This window comes from Arachis stenosperma, chromosome 2 (assembly GCF_014773155.1).
Source record: "Arachis stenosperma cultivar V10309 chromosome 2, arast.V10309.gnm1.PFL2, whole genome shotgun sequence".
NCBI classification, from domain to species: Eukaryota; Viridiplantae; Streptophyta; class Magnoliopsida; order Fabales; family Fabaceae; genus Arachis; species Arachis stenosperma.
The window spans coordinates 8,473,745-8,495,294 of NC_080378.1; the positions used below are offsets into that span (position 1 = coordinate 8,473,745).

General features: G+C 31.5%; 1 protein-coding gene across 1 annotated transcript; it reads left to right on the forward strand.

The window, feature by feature from the left end:
• The first annotated feature begins 5,481 nt into the window (after nt 1–5,481).
• On the forward strand, nt 5,482–13,070 carry LOC130962474 (GDSL esterase/lipase 1-like). Its single transcript, XM_057888681.1, has 6 exons — nt 5,482–5,618; nt 9,285–9,499; nt 10,509–10,630; nt 11,593–11,829; nt 12,280–12,532; nt 12,826–13,070. The coding sequence occupies exons 1-6, from the start codon at nt 5,482–5,484 to the stop codon at nt 13,068–13,070; spliced, it is 1,209 nt and encodes a 402-aa protein (XP_057744664.1).
• Nucleotides 13,071–21,550: the final 8,480 nt, after the last annotated feature.

The window sequence follows — 21,550 nt, forward strand, 5'->3', positions numbered from 1 at the left end:
GGTCAGATCTTTTAGCTCCAGAACTCAGGTCAATTTCTTCATTAGCTGAAAAAGCTAGAATCAGGTAAAAAGACATCAGAATTAAAACTTCAGAACCGATTTTATGGGTGGCGCGTGAAAAAAATACATGAAATAGAGAGTGAGTAACGGAAGGAGGAAGAGAAAGCAGGCCTATCCAAGAGCAGGTAGATACTGCAAAAGCTAGAGGCACAGAAGTAAACCTACATGCAACTAGAAGGTTCCAACAATAGATCGAGATAGAAGAAATGAACAGGGGAGAAGATACACAATGTCTTGAAAAGTGTGATGGTCAGAATGTGTAGGAAGAAACAAACAAGATTAATGAGATATTATTAGTAGAGGGGGAGAGTGAGAAAGGGATTAATGAGAAGGTGATTGGGCCAGGTTCACAAGACCCTTTCCAAACTTTGAAACCAAACGAGAAAGAAGCTGAGCCATGCAAGTAACACACATCAAAAAGGCTTTAAGTATATAGGAGCAGGAGTACTTGGACAAAGGTAAAAAAAGTAGATAATCTTTCACAAAAAAATAAAGCAAAGCTAGATGGGCCTGAGAGGCAGGATGCAATGTCACTAAACAAGCAGGATGATGCATCCCAAAAAATTAACAGGGCCATATTTCTATTAGAAAATGGCCCACAAGAGGAAGAGCATGATTTAATTTCTGGGCAGCTGCTGAAAGGGGCAATAAGGGGAGAAGGCAGTGGAAGAGCAGCGAATGGAGTTGGACAGAATAAATATAGAAGGCATTCAAGAGAGAATCAAATTCGATTATGTTGAGAAGTTCCAGAGACATTGCAGTCAGGAAGACGTAAAGGAAAAAAAATGGAAAACAAATATACAAGGCTAAAGATGGAGGGTTTTATATTGTTGAACTTGCAGATGATGAAGAGGAAAAAGTCAACAACAACCAAATTATGACAGTAACATACCAGTATGAGATTGACTTGACCTAAAGATTATGTAATACTTTAAGACTAAAAAGAGGAAGGGAAGAAGAGGTACAGATGCAAATAGAAGACGTCACTGAAGAAGAGGAGAATTCGGCACAATTTCAGAGAGTGAGAAAGAAAAATAAAACGGTCCCAACAATTTCAGGTAAAGGTCAGAGAGTGAAGATGCGCAAGGAATTGAAGAAACTATGGAAGGCATGAAGGCTAAGGAGGCGGGCCTTATCATGCCCCACCCTCACCCATGAGTATAATCAGTTGGAATTGTCGTGGGTTAGTGGCTCCCGCGATAGTTTCGAAATTAACAAATCTGTGCAAACAGATTAAACCAGCCGTTGTCTTCTTAATGGAAACAAGAACAAAGAAAATGTATGTAAACAAACTTAGGAAGAAGCTTCATTTTGATAAAATGTTTTGCATAGAACCCCAGACTTTGTCCGAAGGTCTTTGCTTATTTTGGAAAGAAAATTTGGATATTAACATATATTCCTAGAGTATCAATTTTATTTTAATGCGGGTTAAGGATAAAAAAGGAAATAAATGGTATTATAATTTTGTATATGGAGACTCTATTTTTGCTAGAAGGAGGCAGCTATGGAGTGAGCTCATTTCCAGAAAAGATGACCAACAAAAGCCTCAGGTTTTTATTGGAGATTTCAATGATATTTTAAACCAGGAAAAAAAATTGGCCTTTACCCAAAACTAAACAGCCAAATCATTGAATTTAGAAAACTAATTGATACTTATGCTCTCATGGATTTAGATTAAAAGGAGGAAGATTTACATGGTACAGCAACCCAAGAAATGGTTTCATTACAAGAGAAATGATAGATCGAGCTATGGCAAACTGGGAATGGAGAAGAATGTTCCAACATGCTACCCTGATTGCTTTACCAGCTATAAGTTCATATCATAGTCTTATTATTATAACGCCAGAACCAAGAAAGAAGAGCAGCAGATTTTTCAAATATGAAGCATACTGGGAGGACCATGAAAAATGTGAGGATATTGTGAGAAGAGGGTGGAACAAGCCAATAGAAAATGAAGAAGCATGACAGAAATTAGAAGAAAAAATGAAGAACTGCACACAAGAACTGAAGAAATGGAGCAAAAAAATATTCTCAAGAGAAGACAAAGAAATTACCAATCTAAGCACTGTATTGCAAAAACTACAAACTACGGATCTATCAGAAAGACAGCAGGAGCAGATTATTGAAATAAAATCAAGAATAGCCAATCTTTGGAAGCAAGAAAAAAAATTCTGGGAGGCAAAGGACAAGACTGAAGTGGCTCAGGTGGGGTGATAAAAATACTTCTTTTTTTCATACAACTACCATTCAGAGGCGAGATAGAAACAGAATTGAAAGATTGAAAGATAAAGATGGTAATTGGATTTGTGAAGAAGGGGATATTATGAGGATGATTGAGGAGTATTTTGGGAATCTATTTAAAACTTCAACTAGATCAGAGTGGCAAGGGTGCATAAGCAAGATTCCAAAGAGGGTCACACGAAAAATAAATGATGATTTAATGGAAGAAATTAAGGACAGTGAGATAAGGGATGTTGTCTTTAGTATGGGAGTTCTCAAAGCACCGGGACCTGATGGTTTAAATGGACTCTTCTTCCAAAAGCATTGGGACGACATAAGCAAGGAAGTTGGAGATGTGGTCATGGATTTTTTCATGAACAAAAGATTACCAGAGAGTATAGGAAAAACTAATGTGGTCTTAATTCCAAAAATCAAGCAACCAGAGAATCTTAATAATTTAAGACCGATAAGCTATTGCAATTACATTTACAAAATCATTGCAAAAATCATGGTCACGAGGCTAAGAAAATGGCTCAACAAGCTAATTTTACCTATTCAAAGTGCTTTTGTGGGCGGAAGACTAATTCAGGATAACATAATTATAGTTCAAGAAGCTTATCATAGTTTAGAAAAGAAAGAAAAAGAAGCTTCAAAAAATTTGGCAATCAAGCTAAACATGAATAGGGCCTACGATCGCTTGAAATGGGATTTTTTGGAAAAAAGTTCTTCTAGCTTTTGGGTTCCAAAAAGAATGGGTACAATTGGTGATGACGTGTGTTAAGAGTGCAAATTATAGATTTAAAGTGAATGGAAACTTAACACAAAAGGTGTATCCGCAAAGTGGACTTAGACAAGGTGATCCTTTATCACCATACCTATTCATATTAGCTGCTGAGGTTTTCTCCATCCTTATGGAAGAGGCACATAAAGATGGTCGAATCTCGGAGTTCAAAATCAGACCAGGGGCTCCAACTCTCACTCATCTCCTTTTTGCAGATGATTGCATCATTTGACCGAAGCAAAAAAAGAGGAAATCTACCAGATTATACATATACTAAATGAATATACGAAAGCATCAGGTCAAAAGATCAATGTGGAGAAATCAGGGATCATCTACGAAAGACAGGTTCCAATACAAGTTAGGGTGAGCATAGAGAAAATTTTAGAAATGTCAGCTTGGGATAATCTGAAAAAATATTTAGGCTTCCCAGCTCAGTGGAAAAGATAAAAAAGCAGGGCTCTAGGATGGATAGAAGAGAAAGTTATGAACAAGATGGATGGATGGAAGGAAAATTTTTTGAATCAAGCAGGTAAGAAGGTTTTAATAAAGTCAGTGATACAAGCTATCCCGACATACGCTATGAATGTGATCATGTTTTTCAACAATTTTTGTCAAAGACTAACGACAAGAATTGCCCAATTTTAGTGGGCAGCACTAGGTAGAGACTGAGGCATACGTTGGAAGGATTGAAAAACCATTAGCAAGTGCAAGTTGGAATGTGGGTTAGGATTTAAAGATTTTCAATGTCAGAATATTGCCTACCTAGCGAAGCAAGCTTGAAGGATGATTAAGGATCCAGAGGCACTGTGGGTAAAAATTTTAAAATTTATATATTTTTCTAACTCGGACTTTTGGGATGTGCAAGTTCAAAGGCAAGCATCACGGGTGTGGAGAAGCCTCTTAATTGGGAGAGATTTTTTTAGAAGAAATGGAAAATGGGGTGTGGAAAGTGGAGAAAAAATCGTAATAGAAAAAGATAATTGGATAGCAGGCATGACAAAAGGTAGTGACAAGACGGGCAGCACAAATAGAAGAGTATGCGAGCTAATAATTAGAGGAGAAGGATGGAATAGAGCTAAGATTGAAGCAGAATTTTTTCAATGTATGATTCAAAAAATCTTTCAGACACCTGTCAGCTTAAGGGAAAGGGAATATTTCTTATACTGGCCTTATAAACAGGACGGCATGTACACTATTAAAGCCTTCGAGCTCAATAACTAGAGCAGACTGGAGAGAGTTATGAAAAGGTATATGGGAGTTATAAGTACCACAAAAAGTTAAAATGTTTTTATGAAAAGCTTCTCAAAATGTTGTACCAGTAAACTCTAATTTACACAAAAGGAAGTTAACTAAGACACTAATATGTCATATTTGTCATGAGAAGGAGGAAACTACTGAACACACCCTTCTACTATGCCCGTGGACTAGAGCTACTTGGTTTGGAGCGCAATGTCAGTTCCTTCTAACAAAAGAGACAGTCTCATCTTTTGAAAATTGGTTTTTAGAAAACATTTTGAAGATAAAGCAAATCGTAGGGAAAGAACAAGACATCAGATTAGTAGAGTTGCAGTTTTATGCTGGGAGATTTGGAAGACACGAAATAGAGCAATATACCAAAAAGAGGAGGTGAATCCTAAGTTGACGATCATGAAAGCCAGAACAGGAGAACTGAAATACAGAAAAGCCATACAATCAGACATAACCAACAAACACAGAATTAGCAGAGAGAGTAAGGCACATTACCTGGAGAGCACCGCCAGAGGGTTGGTTAAAAGTTAATGTTGACGCAGCATTCAGAGCAAGCACAGGGGAGGCAGCAACCGCGGTTGTGATCAGAGACACAGATAAAAAGCTTCTGTTGGGAGCAGCAGAGATAATTGCTTCATGTTCAGCACTGGCGGCAGAAGCAAATGCTATAAGAAATTCAATGATAATAATAAGTAATTTAGGACTAAGCAATGTTGTGATAGAATTAGACTGCTTACCCTTAAATCCAAACATTGAAATTGAAAGGTAGCTTGGGGGAAGTGAATCCGATTATGATGGATATTGTAGAGATGAAGTAGGAAGTCTCTGGTGAAAAATTCACATGGACACCTCGGGAAGAGAATCAACTGCCCTACCTTGTGGCCACCCTCATGCTCAACGGAAAACTCAGCAAGGATTGGAACCAGCATCCATCGGGAGAAATATCAAAAATCCTAAAGAGGGAAGAGACGGCAGCATGGCGGAACAAAAGAAGACAGGTAAATTCGCTTCAACTCCTCAATCAGGGAGAAGACGTGCACAGTCATAGTATCACAACAAAGCAAGAGCAGCCGTGGAACACCGTGATAGCAAACTGCGAGGTGTACTGGAGGACTCTGCTGCAGCAAATCGACGATGAAAGGGGTAATCATCTGTGATGGCAAGAGAAATCAATGCAACCGGCAGATGGCGGGGTGGACGGCGATGCAAACGGCGGTGTGGAAGTGTCACCAAAGCTGCAATGGAACCAGAGAAGCGAAGCAAAGGAAAGACCGACAATTGCGGAACCAATGACGGTCGCGACAGCCATGTGAGCACGAGAAAGAACCGGCCTAGCGGGTGAAGCGGCCCGGTGACGGTGACATGTTCGCGGTAGATAAAGGTTCTCTTGGAAGTTCAAAGGTGTTAGAGTAGCGCCCAACACACACACAACAAAAGAGAAGAAGTTTGAAATTTGGATCCGGAACCAGGTTAGACCCGTATTTCCTTAGTTCTGGACCTGGATCTAACAAAAAAAAATATACATACAAAAAAAAAATATTAATAAATTTAGAGTAATATTAATTAGAATAAAATATTATTTTAATTTTTACTATTTAGACTAAATTCTAATTTTATTTTTAAAAATTAAAATATTTTATTGTTATTTTATTTTATCCTATTTTAATTCTATGATCAAAATAAAAAATCTTTTAAAAACATCATTTTTTTTATTATATTTTTTTAATAACGACAAAAATTGTAATTATAATGGTGATAGTAGCTATAGTGATTTGAGAACGAAAGTCACAGAATAATAAAAGAAAAAAAGATAACAATAAAAAAAAGATGTTTTTGAAAAAAAAATTTTGACTAAATAACCAAAATTGGACAAAATATAATGTTTAGAATAAAAATAGAAAATTGTAAACATTAAGAATGAAATTAGATCTTAGACTAAACGTTAAAGATTAAAAAAGTATTTTATTTTATTAATTATAAATCCTAAATTATATATTTTAAATTTTAATTCTCCAAAATATAAAAGTTTTTAGAATTAAGAAAGATTAATATTAACTAACTAAAAGTTCTATACAATTTCTCATAAATTTACGATCTTTCATCTTATATACCATTTTATTCTTTTTATTCTTTTTGATATAAAATGAATTTCTCTTCTCCTTCACACTTACTACTGGAATATTCTATAAATTGGAGCTAAGAAATTTTTGCTGGGCCTGCAACTAATGAACAATTTAATGAAACTCGTCACGATAAACCATTACTACTTCTGCCCCCTGTTTTCTTTTCTTTGCATATTACCGGACAGCTACTTCCATTTTATTAATAAAATGCATGGAGGCGTGGAGCTACCACGAGACATTATTATTTCTCATTTTGTTAATGAGTCCTGCTAGGGAGATAATGGCTTATTTGTATAATATCTACAATAGGTTATATGAGTTACAAAATGAACATCGTCTATATTATCTAGAATAATCCGAGTATTAGGGATAATAAACATCTTCTAAAAAATTTAAACTAATTTTTAGGTTTATCAAGAATCGAACTCTTGATCTTTTAAATCTAAAGTTTTAATACCATGTCATGGTACTACTCATCCCAAAAGCTTCATCTGATGAGAAAAAATAACACTAATAATTATATCTTTAATACTCTCTAAACCTCTATTATACATATTATATAAATATTTCATTGGCTCATTGTACTTTTCATTTGTTAATATATGTAGTGAGAAAGAAAATTAATTAAACTTCTGGAATGACCAATAATTAAGTACTTGGACTTTTTCATCAAAAAATAAATTATTCTAAACTTTTTGACCTTTTGCATCATCTTTTTCTGTTAGTAAAAATTAAACACAACTTCCAATGAGGTAGTGATTAACAACATTTTTAGGTAGTGTGTATCTGGTACCATGCATAACGGTACGCTCGCCGCCACTGAAATTTAAAATCATAAATAATGCTCAATTTTACTCTTTAGCTCGTTAGAATTTTAGAGTGCCTTTCGTTTACATTTTTATTTTTTATTTTTTATTATAAAAAATAAAAACACAAATCAAACTCATTCTTATTTTTGTTGTTTTATAATTAATAAGGTTATATCTACTAATATACTTAGGTCTAATTTAGGTGAATAGTTTAATTAAATTCTTTTTAAAAAAATAGATCAAATAATAAATATTTATATTAAAAATAATTTATAAATAAATTATTTAATATTTGATTTTTTAATTTTAAAAATATTTATTTAAAAAAATATGATAAAAATATTTTATTATGAAAAAAATTATTTTTTTTAAAATTTTTTTATAAATATTTAAATAAATTTTTAAAAAATTACAATTTAATTTTAAAATTTATACCTTATATTAATACTATTACTATTACTTTTTATAAGTTAAAAATTAAAAAGAGTTTTGAAGCTTTCAAACGAGCCCCTAATCTTCTAGTTGCATTTGCTTGCAGTAGTTTTCATTTTCAAGAAATTAGATTAATTAATTTGCAGCTTGCATTTATTTATCTAACATGGGAAGTAGTCATATATATGTGAGACGATACCTATTAGTAAAATTGATCACAACTTCTATATCCAATGAGAGAGTCTAAAGTGTAGAACATAAACAACATTTTCTGCTAGTTTTCGACTGGTACCCGTAAATACATATATATGCTGTGGCCGCCTTTGGAAAGGTGGTTACGACAAGCAATTATTAGCCCTAATAAAAACAAGTTCCATTATTTATAAAATGAAATAAAAAACTAATATATGATTCCAAAATCAGAGATATAATAAATATTTACTATCTCTTTTTATCAATTTAAATTTTTTACAAAAATAAATTTATAACATAATATTAAATTTTTATGACCGAAATAACCAGTTTGATTTTTACTATCTCCCAAAAAAAATCAATACAAAATATAAATTTAATTTTTTGTATAAAAATATAATTATTTATGTACTTCTTTTTATTAATTTTAACTCGAGAAAAGTGAATTCATAATATTTAGAATATTATGTGTCTAACAATTAGTTATGTTATTTTTTAATAAATAACACATGATTACGTATTAGCTATATCTTTTATGAACACATTATTTTTTAAAAGTTTATATGAAATTCGAGTAACTGATTCGATTTCTATAACTCCTTTTTATTTCTCTTAAAAATTTCCAGTAAAAAAAAATCACTTAAATGTGAAATTATTAAGTAGTTTAAAGAATAGAGATATTTTATTTTTCTAAGTATATGTTTGTAAAAAATTGTGCCGTAATATAATCTCTCAAATATTTTTGAGTATATATCCTTTCATCATATTTGATGTAATTTAATGTATCAAATTAAACATAATTATTTCAAATATTATTGTATGAGAAACGGTTTTTTGTAAGACAAAATAATAAGGGTAAAATATATTTTTTTAAAATTTAGCAAAAATTTTAAAAATATTTTTAAATTTTATTTTGTTTTAATTTTGTCCTAAAATTTTCGATTTGTATCAAATATATCCTTAATAGCTACATTTTCAAAAAATTTAAGACCAATTCAACAAAAATGTATGAAAATTATACTTGGTTTGCTTGTGTTAGAAGATTGTTTTATGAAATTGTCGTTGTATTGGTCTTAAAATTTTTGAAAAATTAGTAGTCATGGTATAATTAATGCAAATAAAAATTTTTTGAGACAAAATTAAAACAAAATAAAATTTAAGAATATTTTTAAAACTTTTGTCAAACTTCGAAAACAAAAAATATACTTTGCCCAAATAATAATTATTAAGTCTCAATTTTCTTGTTAGCTTCTCAGAACTTTCATTTTTACTTTGCTAACAAAAGTATACAAGAAGTTTGCAATGGGTATTCTATCTATATATAGGGGTTGATCATATATCCATGTATTCACAAAGCATAAAGAATACATAAGATAATATGGATAGTTTAATGTTTTTGTTGGTGTTCTCTTTGAGTAGTGTTCTTATTATCCAAACAAGTGAGGCTCAGATATGTTTACCCAAGAAGCATGAAGCTTTATTCGTATTTGGGGATTCATTATTTGACATTGGAAACAACAATTATATCAATACAACAACTCCTTATCAAGCAAATTATCCTCCCTATGGAATAACCTTCTTCAAGTATCCAAGTGGAAGATTCTCTGATGGACGTATGATTCCAGATGTTGTTGGTGAGCACAAATTCCTTCACCCCCTGAATAAATTTTTAATCGATAATATTAGAAAGATAAAAAATAATAAACTTAAATAATTTAAATTTATTTTATTTAAAATTTATTCATTATAAATATATTAAATAAAGTTAAAAGTAATAAATTTTCACAGTTTTTGACTAATATTTACCTTTTTTTAATTTGCGGGGTGATTTAATTGCAAAGAACAATAACATGCATGCATGCATGAATTTCTTTATCAATATTTTTGTGTAGTCATCATAATAATGTTGGTGTCTTGCTAACATGCTTATTTATTGACTATTGTTGGATAAAGGATTGCTCAAATTTAGATCATGTAAACAAACCACATATATATATATATATATATATATATATATATATATATATATATATATATATATATATATATATTTTAATAATTTTGGTCATCATTTGATTAGCACGAATATAAAATTATTTTTAATAAATAAATTTTATTAATTTATGTATATAAATTTTAAAAAATATGAGTGTAAATTATATTAATTTATGTGTGCAAAACTTTGATAAATATAAATAAAAATGATATATTTATTATATATCAAACATTTTAATATGAATATAAATTATTGTTAGCTATATAGCATTTCTCAAATAGTTATTCTTACTCTTTAATATCATTAACAGTGTGTCTTGCTAAACAATAGGTAAGTCTGGTTTTTTTTTTTAATTTGTTATATTTTATATAAGTAAATAATTTTTTAATTAAAAACTAAAAGAAATCAGTTTTTAGACTAAAATATCAACTTTGAACCAAATTTTTTTACCTTTTTAATACATGATTGGATTAAAATCTGAAATATTTGAAATGAATTATTAAAATAGTGGTTAATATTTTTATAGAAAAAAAGAATTATAAAAATTTGAATGGATCAATCTATTTATTTCACAGGTTAATCAGATTGATCTCATTCAACGTCATATTTTATTACAAGTTTATTTTTTGTGTGACGTGTATGTGTAGCTGAGCTTGCAAATTTGCCTCTGCCTCCACCATATCTTCATCCTGGAAATCCTGATTTCAGCTATGGAGTCAATTTTGCCTCAGGAGGTGCTGGTGCTCTAGTTGAAACTGCTCAAGGATATGTAAGCTCATTTTACATATATACCCATAGATAATTAAATGATACATTTTAATTTATGGCGCAGAAATTGGACTCTTCGATTTTTAAGAAGTACGTAAAAATCAAACTATATATATATTTAATAAACTTTGAAATAAAAAAATTTATCACGTCAAAAAAAATAGAGCCTCCGATTTAATATTAAAATTTTTTGAAAAATTTCCATGTATAGTAAACGTACTAATTGATTATATTTTCTTAATTTTTTATCATAAAAGATTAATCGAACCCTCCGATTTAGTTAAAAAATATAAAAATTGACATATTTTGTTATAAAAAATTTTTTTATTTTCAGGATATTTCTAGTACATAACTATATGTAAATTAAATTAAGTTTGATATATTTTATTACTTAAAATATCATGTACATTTTCTCTTTTTTTTTGTGTGTGACCTTTTGAATCATAATGTGCCACTGGTTAGAAGTTTTAATTGTATTGATTGGAACCAACATGTGGGATTGTTGTTTTCACTCTAATCATCTCATGACAATATAGTGACAATAGATATGAGAAAATGAATAAAATAGGAGTTAATTATTTTCCTAACTAATTTATATATGGGAGGAGTGGTTTTATGACATGATATTAGAGTTCTATGTTCGAAAGGTCAAGAGTTCAATTTTTGGTAAATTTTATAAGTGAAAAAAAAAATAATAAATCAAACAAATCTAAAAAGAGAGCTTAAAAATATAACCATTAATGTTACATTCTTCTATCAGTTTAAACTTTTGAAATGAGTGTGACAAAATCTATATGTTTTATTTAGAATATATAGCAGGGAATATATTTTAAAAAACAAAAAGGTAGAGAATGTAAATGGATATGTACAAGTAGTGATGGACCATACCATGATTGGAATAAAGCATTATTATATAATAATCTTTTCAATTTCTTCTTGCATTGGATGTATATATATATATAGGTGGTAGACCTTCACACTCAGGTGAGATATTTAAAGAAAGTAAAGGAAGTATTAAGGGAGAAAATAGGAGAAGAAGAAGTAGAGGCACTGATAAGAAGATCTGTGTACTTGATCAACATTGGAAGCAATGATTATGGTGCTCTTTTGGATGTTTCAAACTCCACTGTCACTTTCTTACCCGTTGATAAACAACAATATGTTCATTTTGTCATTGGAAACCTTACAATTGCCATTAAAGTAAGTATTTCAAACATATTTTTTAATTATTTAATTAATTTATGGTTTAATTATTCTATTGTTCTTTATAATTTTATTAAATTTATAATTAAATTTTTATATTTTTTAATTGAATTCTGGTTACATTATTTTTAATTTTATAACTAGATATTTTTTATATTAAAAAAATTAAAAATTAACAGAATATTTCTTTTAAAAATATGTGATTAAAGATTTAATTAAATTTTTTTAATTGTAGGTATTTTTAATTTATAAAAAAATATTCTATTAATTCTAGTATTTTTTTTATACTGATAACAACTTAATTACAAAATTAAAAATAGTATAAAAATTTAATTAAAAAATATTAAAAATTAATTATAAATTTAATAAAACTATAAAAACTAATAAAATAATTAAACCTTAATTTGTTCGTGATTCTAATAAAGTTACATTATTTAATTTATATAGGAAATTTACGAGCTAGGTGGAAGGAAGTTTGGTTTTTTAAATGTGGGTTATATAGGGTGTTCTCCGGCAGTAAGGGTTTTGAAAAATAATGGAAGAACATGCCTAGAGGAACTCACAGCAATTGGAAGGCTACACAACATTCAACTCTCAAAGATGCTTCTGAAACTTAACAAACATCTCAATGGATTCAAATATTCGCTCCATGATTTCTATGCTGCACAATCTCAAGTTATATTATATCCTTCAAAATATGGTATTATTATTATATATGGTCACTAATTGAATTGCATAATGTTTTTTTTTTTGGTGACTAATTGCATAATGTTTTGGAATTAATATTAAGAATATAAAAAATATTATTTATATACTAAAATTAGCTACTAAAATTAATTATTAATATATTTATATATAAATACATATAATTTAATTTATTTTTAATATATATTTTATACTAATAATTAATTTTAATGACTAATTTTAGTATACACGTAACATAATAGTAAAAATATATATAATTGTTGATTTTTGGTGGAAATTGAACAAAAGGTTTCAAAGGAGGAAGTGGGGGATGTTGTGGAAGTGGGCCATACAGAGGAAGAGATGCGTGTGGGGGGAACAAAGGGATCAAAGAATATGAATTATGTGACAATCCAAATGATTATATCTTCTTTGATGCTCGTCATCCAACCGATAAAGCTAGCCAGCACTTCGCTCAACTCATTTGGGATGGCAACCACACTCTCAATAAGCCCTACAATCTCAAACAACTCTTTCAACTCTCATCTCAATAATAACAATAATAATCTTCAAGAGATCTATAATATCTCGTTATTATTTGCTTTACCGAGTTATATATTTTGTTATTCTTGTCTTTTGGTTAATTAAATAAAATGTATGCATAATTCGGAATCATCCGAATTTATATACATATGTTTTGCATTTAGCCGCCCTTTTGCGTCCTACCGTGTAATTCTATATACTCAATGAAATAAAATGGTTTACGTTATTATCATTGTTTGATAATACAAAAAATTTAGTCAAAATTAGTCATAATTTATTTTATCTAATATTTATTAATTATTAAAATAATTAATAAATATTAAATAATTAAAATAAATTTTAACTGTTTTTTAGTATTATCATTAATATTTTTATAGTTATCAAACGACTTATTCTAAAAATTTTAATGGATAAAAAGATATATATGAATAATTATATTTCTAATACGCTATATTCCTTCACATAAAAATTTTTTTGGATTCTTATAAATTTTGAATAGAATTTGTTTTTTTCTTTTTTTTTATGCTAAAACTTTATTTCTTAGAGTCAACAAAGAAATGACACAATGCCATAAAATCATTTTATTCATAAAAATTTTGATATTATATCATAAAATTATTTAAAAAAAATTAAATTGATAAAAAAAAGACACATAAATAATTATATCTCTAATAGGTTCTTTCACAAACAAATTTTTTTAGATTTGTGTGGGATTAAATTCTAGATTTATATATAAATCATAGAAACGGTAAATGTTCTTGGTATACCCAAGAATGAAGAATTGCATTTTATGCAGAGAATATGCAGAGATTTGGAAACTGAATGTACTTCTATATTTAATATGTAATTCACACCTATTACAATATAGCATACTTCCATATATACATATTCCAGGGATGCATCAGCATGACTAATTAATAGAAATCTAAATTCTTTTTAACAGAATTATAACTAATTCAAACTGATTCTAATTAATTCTAGTTAACTTATCACACACATCACTAATCTCTTCCCTTAACACCCCTCTCAAGCTTAGTTGGGATTTGATTCCCAACCTAAGCTTGGACTTAAAGCGATCAAAAAGTTTAGACGACAATAGTTTAGTCAATAGGTCTGCTACTTGATCTTGTATCGGCAGATTAACAACAAATACTTGTTTCTGGTTGACAAGCTCCCGAAGAAAATGCAGGTCAGTTTCAAGATGTTTACATCTGCTATGCATAACTGGATTTGCTGCCTACATGTACTTTGATTATCGCAGTAAATAATAGGTGTAATCATTTGTGGTACTTGTAGTTCCTTTAAGAGATTCTGAATTGCCATAATCTCCGTTTGAGCTGATGCAACTGCACGATACTCTACTTCCATGGTTGATCTGCTCATCTTAGACTGTTTTCCACACTTCCAAGCTATCAAATTACTCCCTAAGAACACCAAATATCCACTCACAGATCTTCTATGATCCAAATTTGTCGCCCAATCTGCATCAGCAAAAGAAATAATTCGATAGTCAGTGCATTTGCTAAATATCATTCCTTGATTCATACTACCTTGAAGATATCTCAATATTCACTTGACTGCTTTCCATTGTTCAACCGTAGGTCTGCTCATGATCTAAGAACACTTGTTCACTGCAAAGGTCATGTCTGGCCTTGTTATAGTCAGATATTGAAGAGCACCTATAATGGACCTATACTTCTTTGGATCTTCAAACACCTCTGAATCATTCTTGTGTAATCTTAATGAGGACACCATAAGAGTGGGCATAGGTTTAGATTGATACATCCCTGCCCTTTACAGCAAATCATTAGTGTATTTTGTTTGTGTAAGTAGGAGTTTGTTACTGTCCAAAAATTCAGCTTCCAAGCCCAAGAAGTAATTAAATTTGCCTAAATCCTTCAAAGAAAATTTGTTATTCAATGCAACAATTAAATCATCAATTTCAATAGGATTGGAACATGTTATAATAATATCAGTAACATAGATAATCATATATATAACTGACCCAGATGACTTTCTAATAAACAAGGCAACATCAGAAGTAGATGTATAAAAGTAAACTGTTTCAATGTTTGGGATAGAGTCTTATACCAAGCCCTTGGTGCTTGTTTGAGATCGTAGATTGCCTTATGCAGTTTGCAAACTTGGTTAGAGTTCTAAACAGCGTAGCCAATAGGTTGTTTTATGTATACTCGATTTTCTAAATGTCCATTAAAAAATGCATTGTCAAAATCAAATTGTGTCATCATTATTTTTCTACACTTCTATATTTATCTAAGACAACAATTGTATTGTTAAAGGGATTTTTGAGGCAGAAGATATTAGGTTAAGGGCTTGCATTCATACTTGCTGGTGGATCTGGTACAATTCTCTTTCCTATTAGTCTGTTACAATGCTTAAAATGCTACTTATGGAAGAAATAAAGTCAATTGCAACTGTTTCTTCCTTTTCCAATTTATCTTCCAACTTTTAAATGTCATTCTTGAATAAGGTCTACGCCAATAGTATTTTTTTGGATAATTACTATAATATTACTTTATTGCTTATTTTGGTTATCCTTGGGTTTTGTTTATTGCTAGTTGTACAGAAAAATCTTGAGGGCAGTGAAGTTCTAGCAGTTGATGTTTCATGCTCCATTCCAATTTATTGCTATTTCTTGAGAAAAAAATGGGTTTTGTTATTGATTGAGCTAATAGTTGTTATTCTTATTATTTTTTCAATTATGGTTATTGATTCTTATTGTCTTGATTTTTGTTATTTTTATTATGTTTGAGTTCTGACTGATTAGTTATTATTATTATTATTATTATTATTATTATTATTAGTATTATTATTATTACTACTACTACTTTTTTTTAAAATAAGTTTTGTGGAAAACCACCCTGAAAAGATGGCAGCGGTGGGCGTCGCGGGTGGCAACGTCTAGGGACGGCGTAACTAACGGTGGCTGGGTTGGCGTAGGCAGAGGCAGAAGCAGAGGCGGAGATGATGGTATGTTCTTTTTTAAAGCAATGGACTTTCATTAACTATATAAAAAATGGACTTTCATTAACTATGAACCCAATGCTTAGCTGAAAAATTTGCATGAAACATTAAGATTCCAGCAATCTCAACAAGGTGTCTATTCTTCCTCTTTGCTATCAGACTCTACTAGGAAGTATGTGGACAAATTAGCTGATGTAAAAAATTGTAAGGTTACATAAGAAAAAGGATCAAAAGAAAAGTTTTCTTTCGCATCGCCACTAATAGAGTGAGTTAGGAAAGTGTCTAGAAGAGTGTCAAAACTAGAAGTGGTTACTGATCTATTAAGACAGTGCCAGTAAGGACAATTTCATCTAGCCAACTCGGATTTTTTTAACTGGCTTAAGTGTGACCCTTCCGCCCCTCTTCATTCTATACTTAAAAAAGACTTTACTTGGATTTTAATCTCGAATTTGGTTAGTACATGATCTATTATCCGCTTAAGCTTTTGTAGGAATTCGTATTTTGATACAATTTTAAGGCATTTGTTTCCAATGTAGTCATGTGTTTGATCCTTTCCACTTATTCTTCATAATTATATTAAGAGAAAACATGCATTCTGATACTTGAAAGATTTCTTTGGCATACTTTAGTTCTTTATAGTTCTTAATACTTTAGTTCTTTATTCTTATTTTTATTTTTTTTAAAACAGGTGTTGGGGACGGCCTTCTAATAATGTTGACCGATGCTGTGGAGGTTGTTGAAGGAGCTACCAGGGGAGGCGACAGCAAGGGCCTAGGGAGGCAACGACAGGGGCCGGGGCCGCATCGGGGGTGGCATGCACCGGGGGCGGCGTAGTCGACGATGGCCTGGGGGCTGGGTTGGCGTAGGCAGATGCAGAGGCAGAGATCTCGGTATGTTATCTTTTAAAAAAATGGACTTTCATTACCTACACAAAAAATGGACTTCCATTAACTATCAACTCAAAGCTTAGCTGGGAAATTTGCATGAAATATTAAAGTTCAAGCAATCTCAACAAGGTGTCTATTCTTTCTCTTTGCTACCCTGTCTGCTAGGGAGTATGTGGACGACTGATGCAAAAAATTACAATGTAACATAAGAAGAAGGATCAAAAGAAAAGTTTTCTTTTGCATCGTCACTAATAGAGTGAGTTAGCAAAGTGTCTAGAAGAGTGTCAAAGCTAAAAGTGGTTACTGATCTGTTAAGACAATGTCAGTAAGGACAATTCCATCTAGCCAACTCGAATTTTTTTAACTGGCTCAAATGTGACCCTTCTGTCCCTCTTCATTCTATACTTAAAAAAGACTTTACTTGGGTTTGAATCTTGAATTTGGTCAGTACATGATCTATTATTTTCTTAAGCTTTTGTGGGAATTCGTATTCTGATGCAATCTTAAGGCCTTTTTTTCTAATGTAGTCATGTGTTCGATCCTTTCCGCTTATTCTTCATAATTATAATAAGAGCAAACATGGATTCTGATAGTTGAAAGATTTTTCTGGCATACGTTAGTTCTTTATAGTTCTGAATACTTTAGTTCTTTATTGTTAATCTTAAATTTTTTCAAAACAGGTGTTGGGACGACCTTCTAATGCGGATGGTCGATGTTGCGGAGGATGATGAAGGCACTGCCTGAGGAGGCGACGCCCAGGGGCTAGTGCCGGGGCGGCGTCACGGGTGACATGCGCTGGAGCTGGCGTAGTCAACGCTGCCCCGGCGGATTGGTTGGCAGAGGCGGAGGCAGAGATGATATGTTATTTTTTTGAAAAATGGACTTTCATTAATTATACAAAAAATGGACTTTCATTAACTATGAACCCAAAGCTTAGTTGGAAAATTTGCATGAAACATTAAGGTTCCAGCAATCTCAACAAGGTGTCTATTCTTTCTCTTTGCTATCCCAGTCTGCTAGGGAATATGTAGACAAATTAATTGATGCGAAAAATTACAATGTTACATAAGAAGAAGGATCAAAAGAAAAGTTTTCTTTCGCATCGTCACTAATAGAGTGAGTTAGGGAAGTGTCTAGAAGAGTTCCCAAGCTAGAAGTGGTTACTGATATGTTAAAACAGTGCCAGTAAAAAAAAATTCATCTAACCAACTCGGAATTTCTTAACTGACTCAAGTGTGACCCTTCTGCCCTTCTTAATTCTATACTTAAAAAGACTTAAATTGGGTTTTAATCTCGAATTTGGTCAATACATTTTTTATTATTCGCTTAAGCTTTTGTGGGAATCCATATTTTGACACAATATTAAGGCCTTTGTTCCAATGTAGTCATGTGTTCGATCCTTTCCACTTATTCTTCATAATTCTATTAAGAGCAAACATGCACTTGGATAGTTGAAAGATTTCTCTGGCATACGTTAGTTCTTTATAGTTCTTAATACTTTAGTTCTTTATTGTTATTCTTATTTTTTTTCAAAATAGGTGTTGGAGATGACCTTCTAATGCGGGCGGTCGATGCTGCGGAAGATGTTAAAGGGACTGCCTGGGGAGGCGACGGCAAGGGCCAGGGCCGGGGCGGCATCACGGTTGACATGCGCTGGGGCCGGCGTAGTCAACGACGCCCCGAGGGATGGGTTGGCAGAGGCAGAGGCGGAGATGGTATGTTATTTTTTTAAAAAATGGACTTTCATTAACTATAAAAAAATGGACTTTTATTAACTATGAACCCAATGCTTAGCTGGAAAATTTGCATAAAATATTAAGGTTCCAACAATCTCACCAAGGTGTCTATTCCTTCTCTTTGCTATCCCAGTCTGCTAGGGAGTTTGTGGACAAATTCATTGATGCAAAAAATTGCAATGTTACAGAAGAAGAATGGTCAAAAGAAAAGTTTTCTTTCGCATCGTCACTAATAGAGTGAGTTAGGAAAGTATCTAAGAAGTGGTTACTGATCTGTTAATACAATGGCAGTAAGAAAAATTCCATCTAGCCAACTCGGATTTTCTTAATTGGCTCAAGTGTGACCCTTTTGCCCCTCTTCATTCTATACTTAAAAAGATTTTACTTGGGTTTTAATCTCGAATTTGGCCAGTACATGATCTATTATTCGCTTAAGGTTTTGTGGAAATCCGTATTTTAACACAATATTAAGGCCTTTGTTTCCAACGTAGTCATGTGTTCGATTCTTTCCACTTATTCTTCATAATTCTATTAAGAGCAAACATGCATTCGGATAGTTGAAAGATTTCTCTGGCATATGTTAGTTCTTTATAGTTCTTAATACTTTAGTTCTTTATAATTATTCTTATTTTTTTTCAAAACAGGTATTGGTGACGACCTTCTAATGCGGGCGGTCGATGCTGCGGAGGATGTTGAAGGGACTGCCTGGGGAGGTAACAGCAGGGGCGGCGTCGCGGTTACCATGCGCAGGGGACGGTGTAATCAACGCCACCTCGGGGGATTGGTTGGCAGAGGCGGAGGCGGAGATGGTATGTTATTTTTTTAAAAAATGGACTTTCATTAACTATAAAAAAATTGGACTTTTATTTACTATGAAACCAATGTTTAGCTGGAAAATTTGCATGAAACATTAAGGTTCCAACAATCTCAACAAGGTGTCTATTCCTTCTCTTTGCTATCCCAGTCTGCTAGGGAGTATGTGGACAAATTCATTGATGCAAAAAATTACAATGTTACAGAAGAAGAAGGGTCAAAAGAAAAGTTTTCTTTCGCATCGTCACTAATAGAGTGAGTTAGGAAAGTGTCTAGAAGAGTGCCCAAGCTAGAAGTGATTACTGATCTGTTAATACAGTGCCAGTAAGAAAAATTCCATCCAGCCAACTCGGATTTTCTTAATTGGCTCAAGTGTGACCCTTTTGCCCCTCTTCATTCTATACTTAAAAAGACTTTACTTGGGTTTTAATCTCGAATTTGGTCAGTACATGATCTATTATTCGCTTAAGGATTTGTGGGAATCCGTATTTTGACACAATATTAAGGCCTTTGTTTCCAAAGTTTTAATTTACCACAAATTTTTTTTGCAAGTTCCCATTCCTCATTACTTGGCACACTTTTATAATTGGAGTCTTTTTGTTTTAGTCGAGCAAAGACATCTCTGTACAACATGCAATTTCTAACATCACATAAGTGGAATTACATCTAGTCATACAATCAAGAAATAATTTTTTGGTAAAGGGAACACCTGACTTACTACACCAACTCACAAAGGTTTCATGTTTTTTACTAGTTGATGTCCAATACACTACACTATTACGAATTTTATCCACAGTTTCTTTAACTAAATTGAAACCATCCTTCACAATTAGGTTTAAAATATGAGCACAGTAACACATATGCAATAACTTACCCTCTAACAACAAATAATTTGAATTTAGACGTCCCAACAACACATCAATCATAACATCATTTGTAGAATAGTTAATAATTTTCTATCTAAGTTCTACTCCAACAAAACTTTCATTAATGCATTAGAGAGAACTTCACTTGAATGAGGAGCAGGAACATAAGTAAAATTGAAAATTATTATAAATATATCAGATAAAAAAATATCACAAGTACATCAAGCATTAGAAAGCATATCTTATACTAGAAGCAAAGTTTAAGGTATTACCTCAATACTCGCATTTGCAAATTCCATGAACTATCAATGTAGTGTGCTGTAACAACCATGTATCCTTTTTCCTGGTTAGAAGTCCACATGTAAGTTGTAATAGCCACTCGACTATCATTTGCATCCATCATCTTATTTATGTTAAGCTTCTCCACTTTGTACATTTCAAGGATATCCTTCTTGATTGTGTTTCGGCTCGTCATCTTAAATGTTGGTTGCATTGAAGCAAACACTTCTCTTGTTGCAACATGGTCCACATATGACAAAGGATACTCATGCATACGAATGGACTTAGCAATCAATTTTCTTGTGTGAGATGCATCAAATAATAAAGCATCTAAACTATTCTTTCCATGTCTTTGAAGAGATTCGTCAATTGTTGATTGTCTTGAATTTGCTAATTTTATTCTCTTACAATAATAGAGCACATGTTTCTTCAAATTTGTAGTCACATTCCTTGGATTGGCACCAAGAACAGACTTACAATGGTTGCACTTTGCCTTCTATTCTTCTCCCTCTTTATATCTACTAAAGTATTGTCAATAAACACTTTTCAATAAAGATTTATTGCTATTTTCACTCGAGGCAGACTCGTCTGGAATAAAATTAGCGTTTCTTCAACAAGAGTTTCTTCTTGTTATTCTTGAACAACTATATCCATGTTGGTATTATCCATTATTGCCTACACAATAGTAAAATAAATAATTAAATATTAAAAATTTAAGCATACTGAAAAATAATTAAAATTCAGAAAAATTATTTATACATAAAAAAAACTTAGGAATCCAATTTTTATACATAAAATTTATCAAACTAAATTTACTATGTATCCAATCTACTTTCGCTCTTTCTTTCAATTACAAATTTTTCTAAAAAAATTAATATCCTTTTATAAAAATTGGAAATTTTTTTATGACCTGACTTCAATTAAT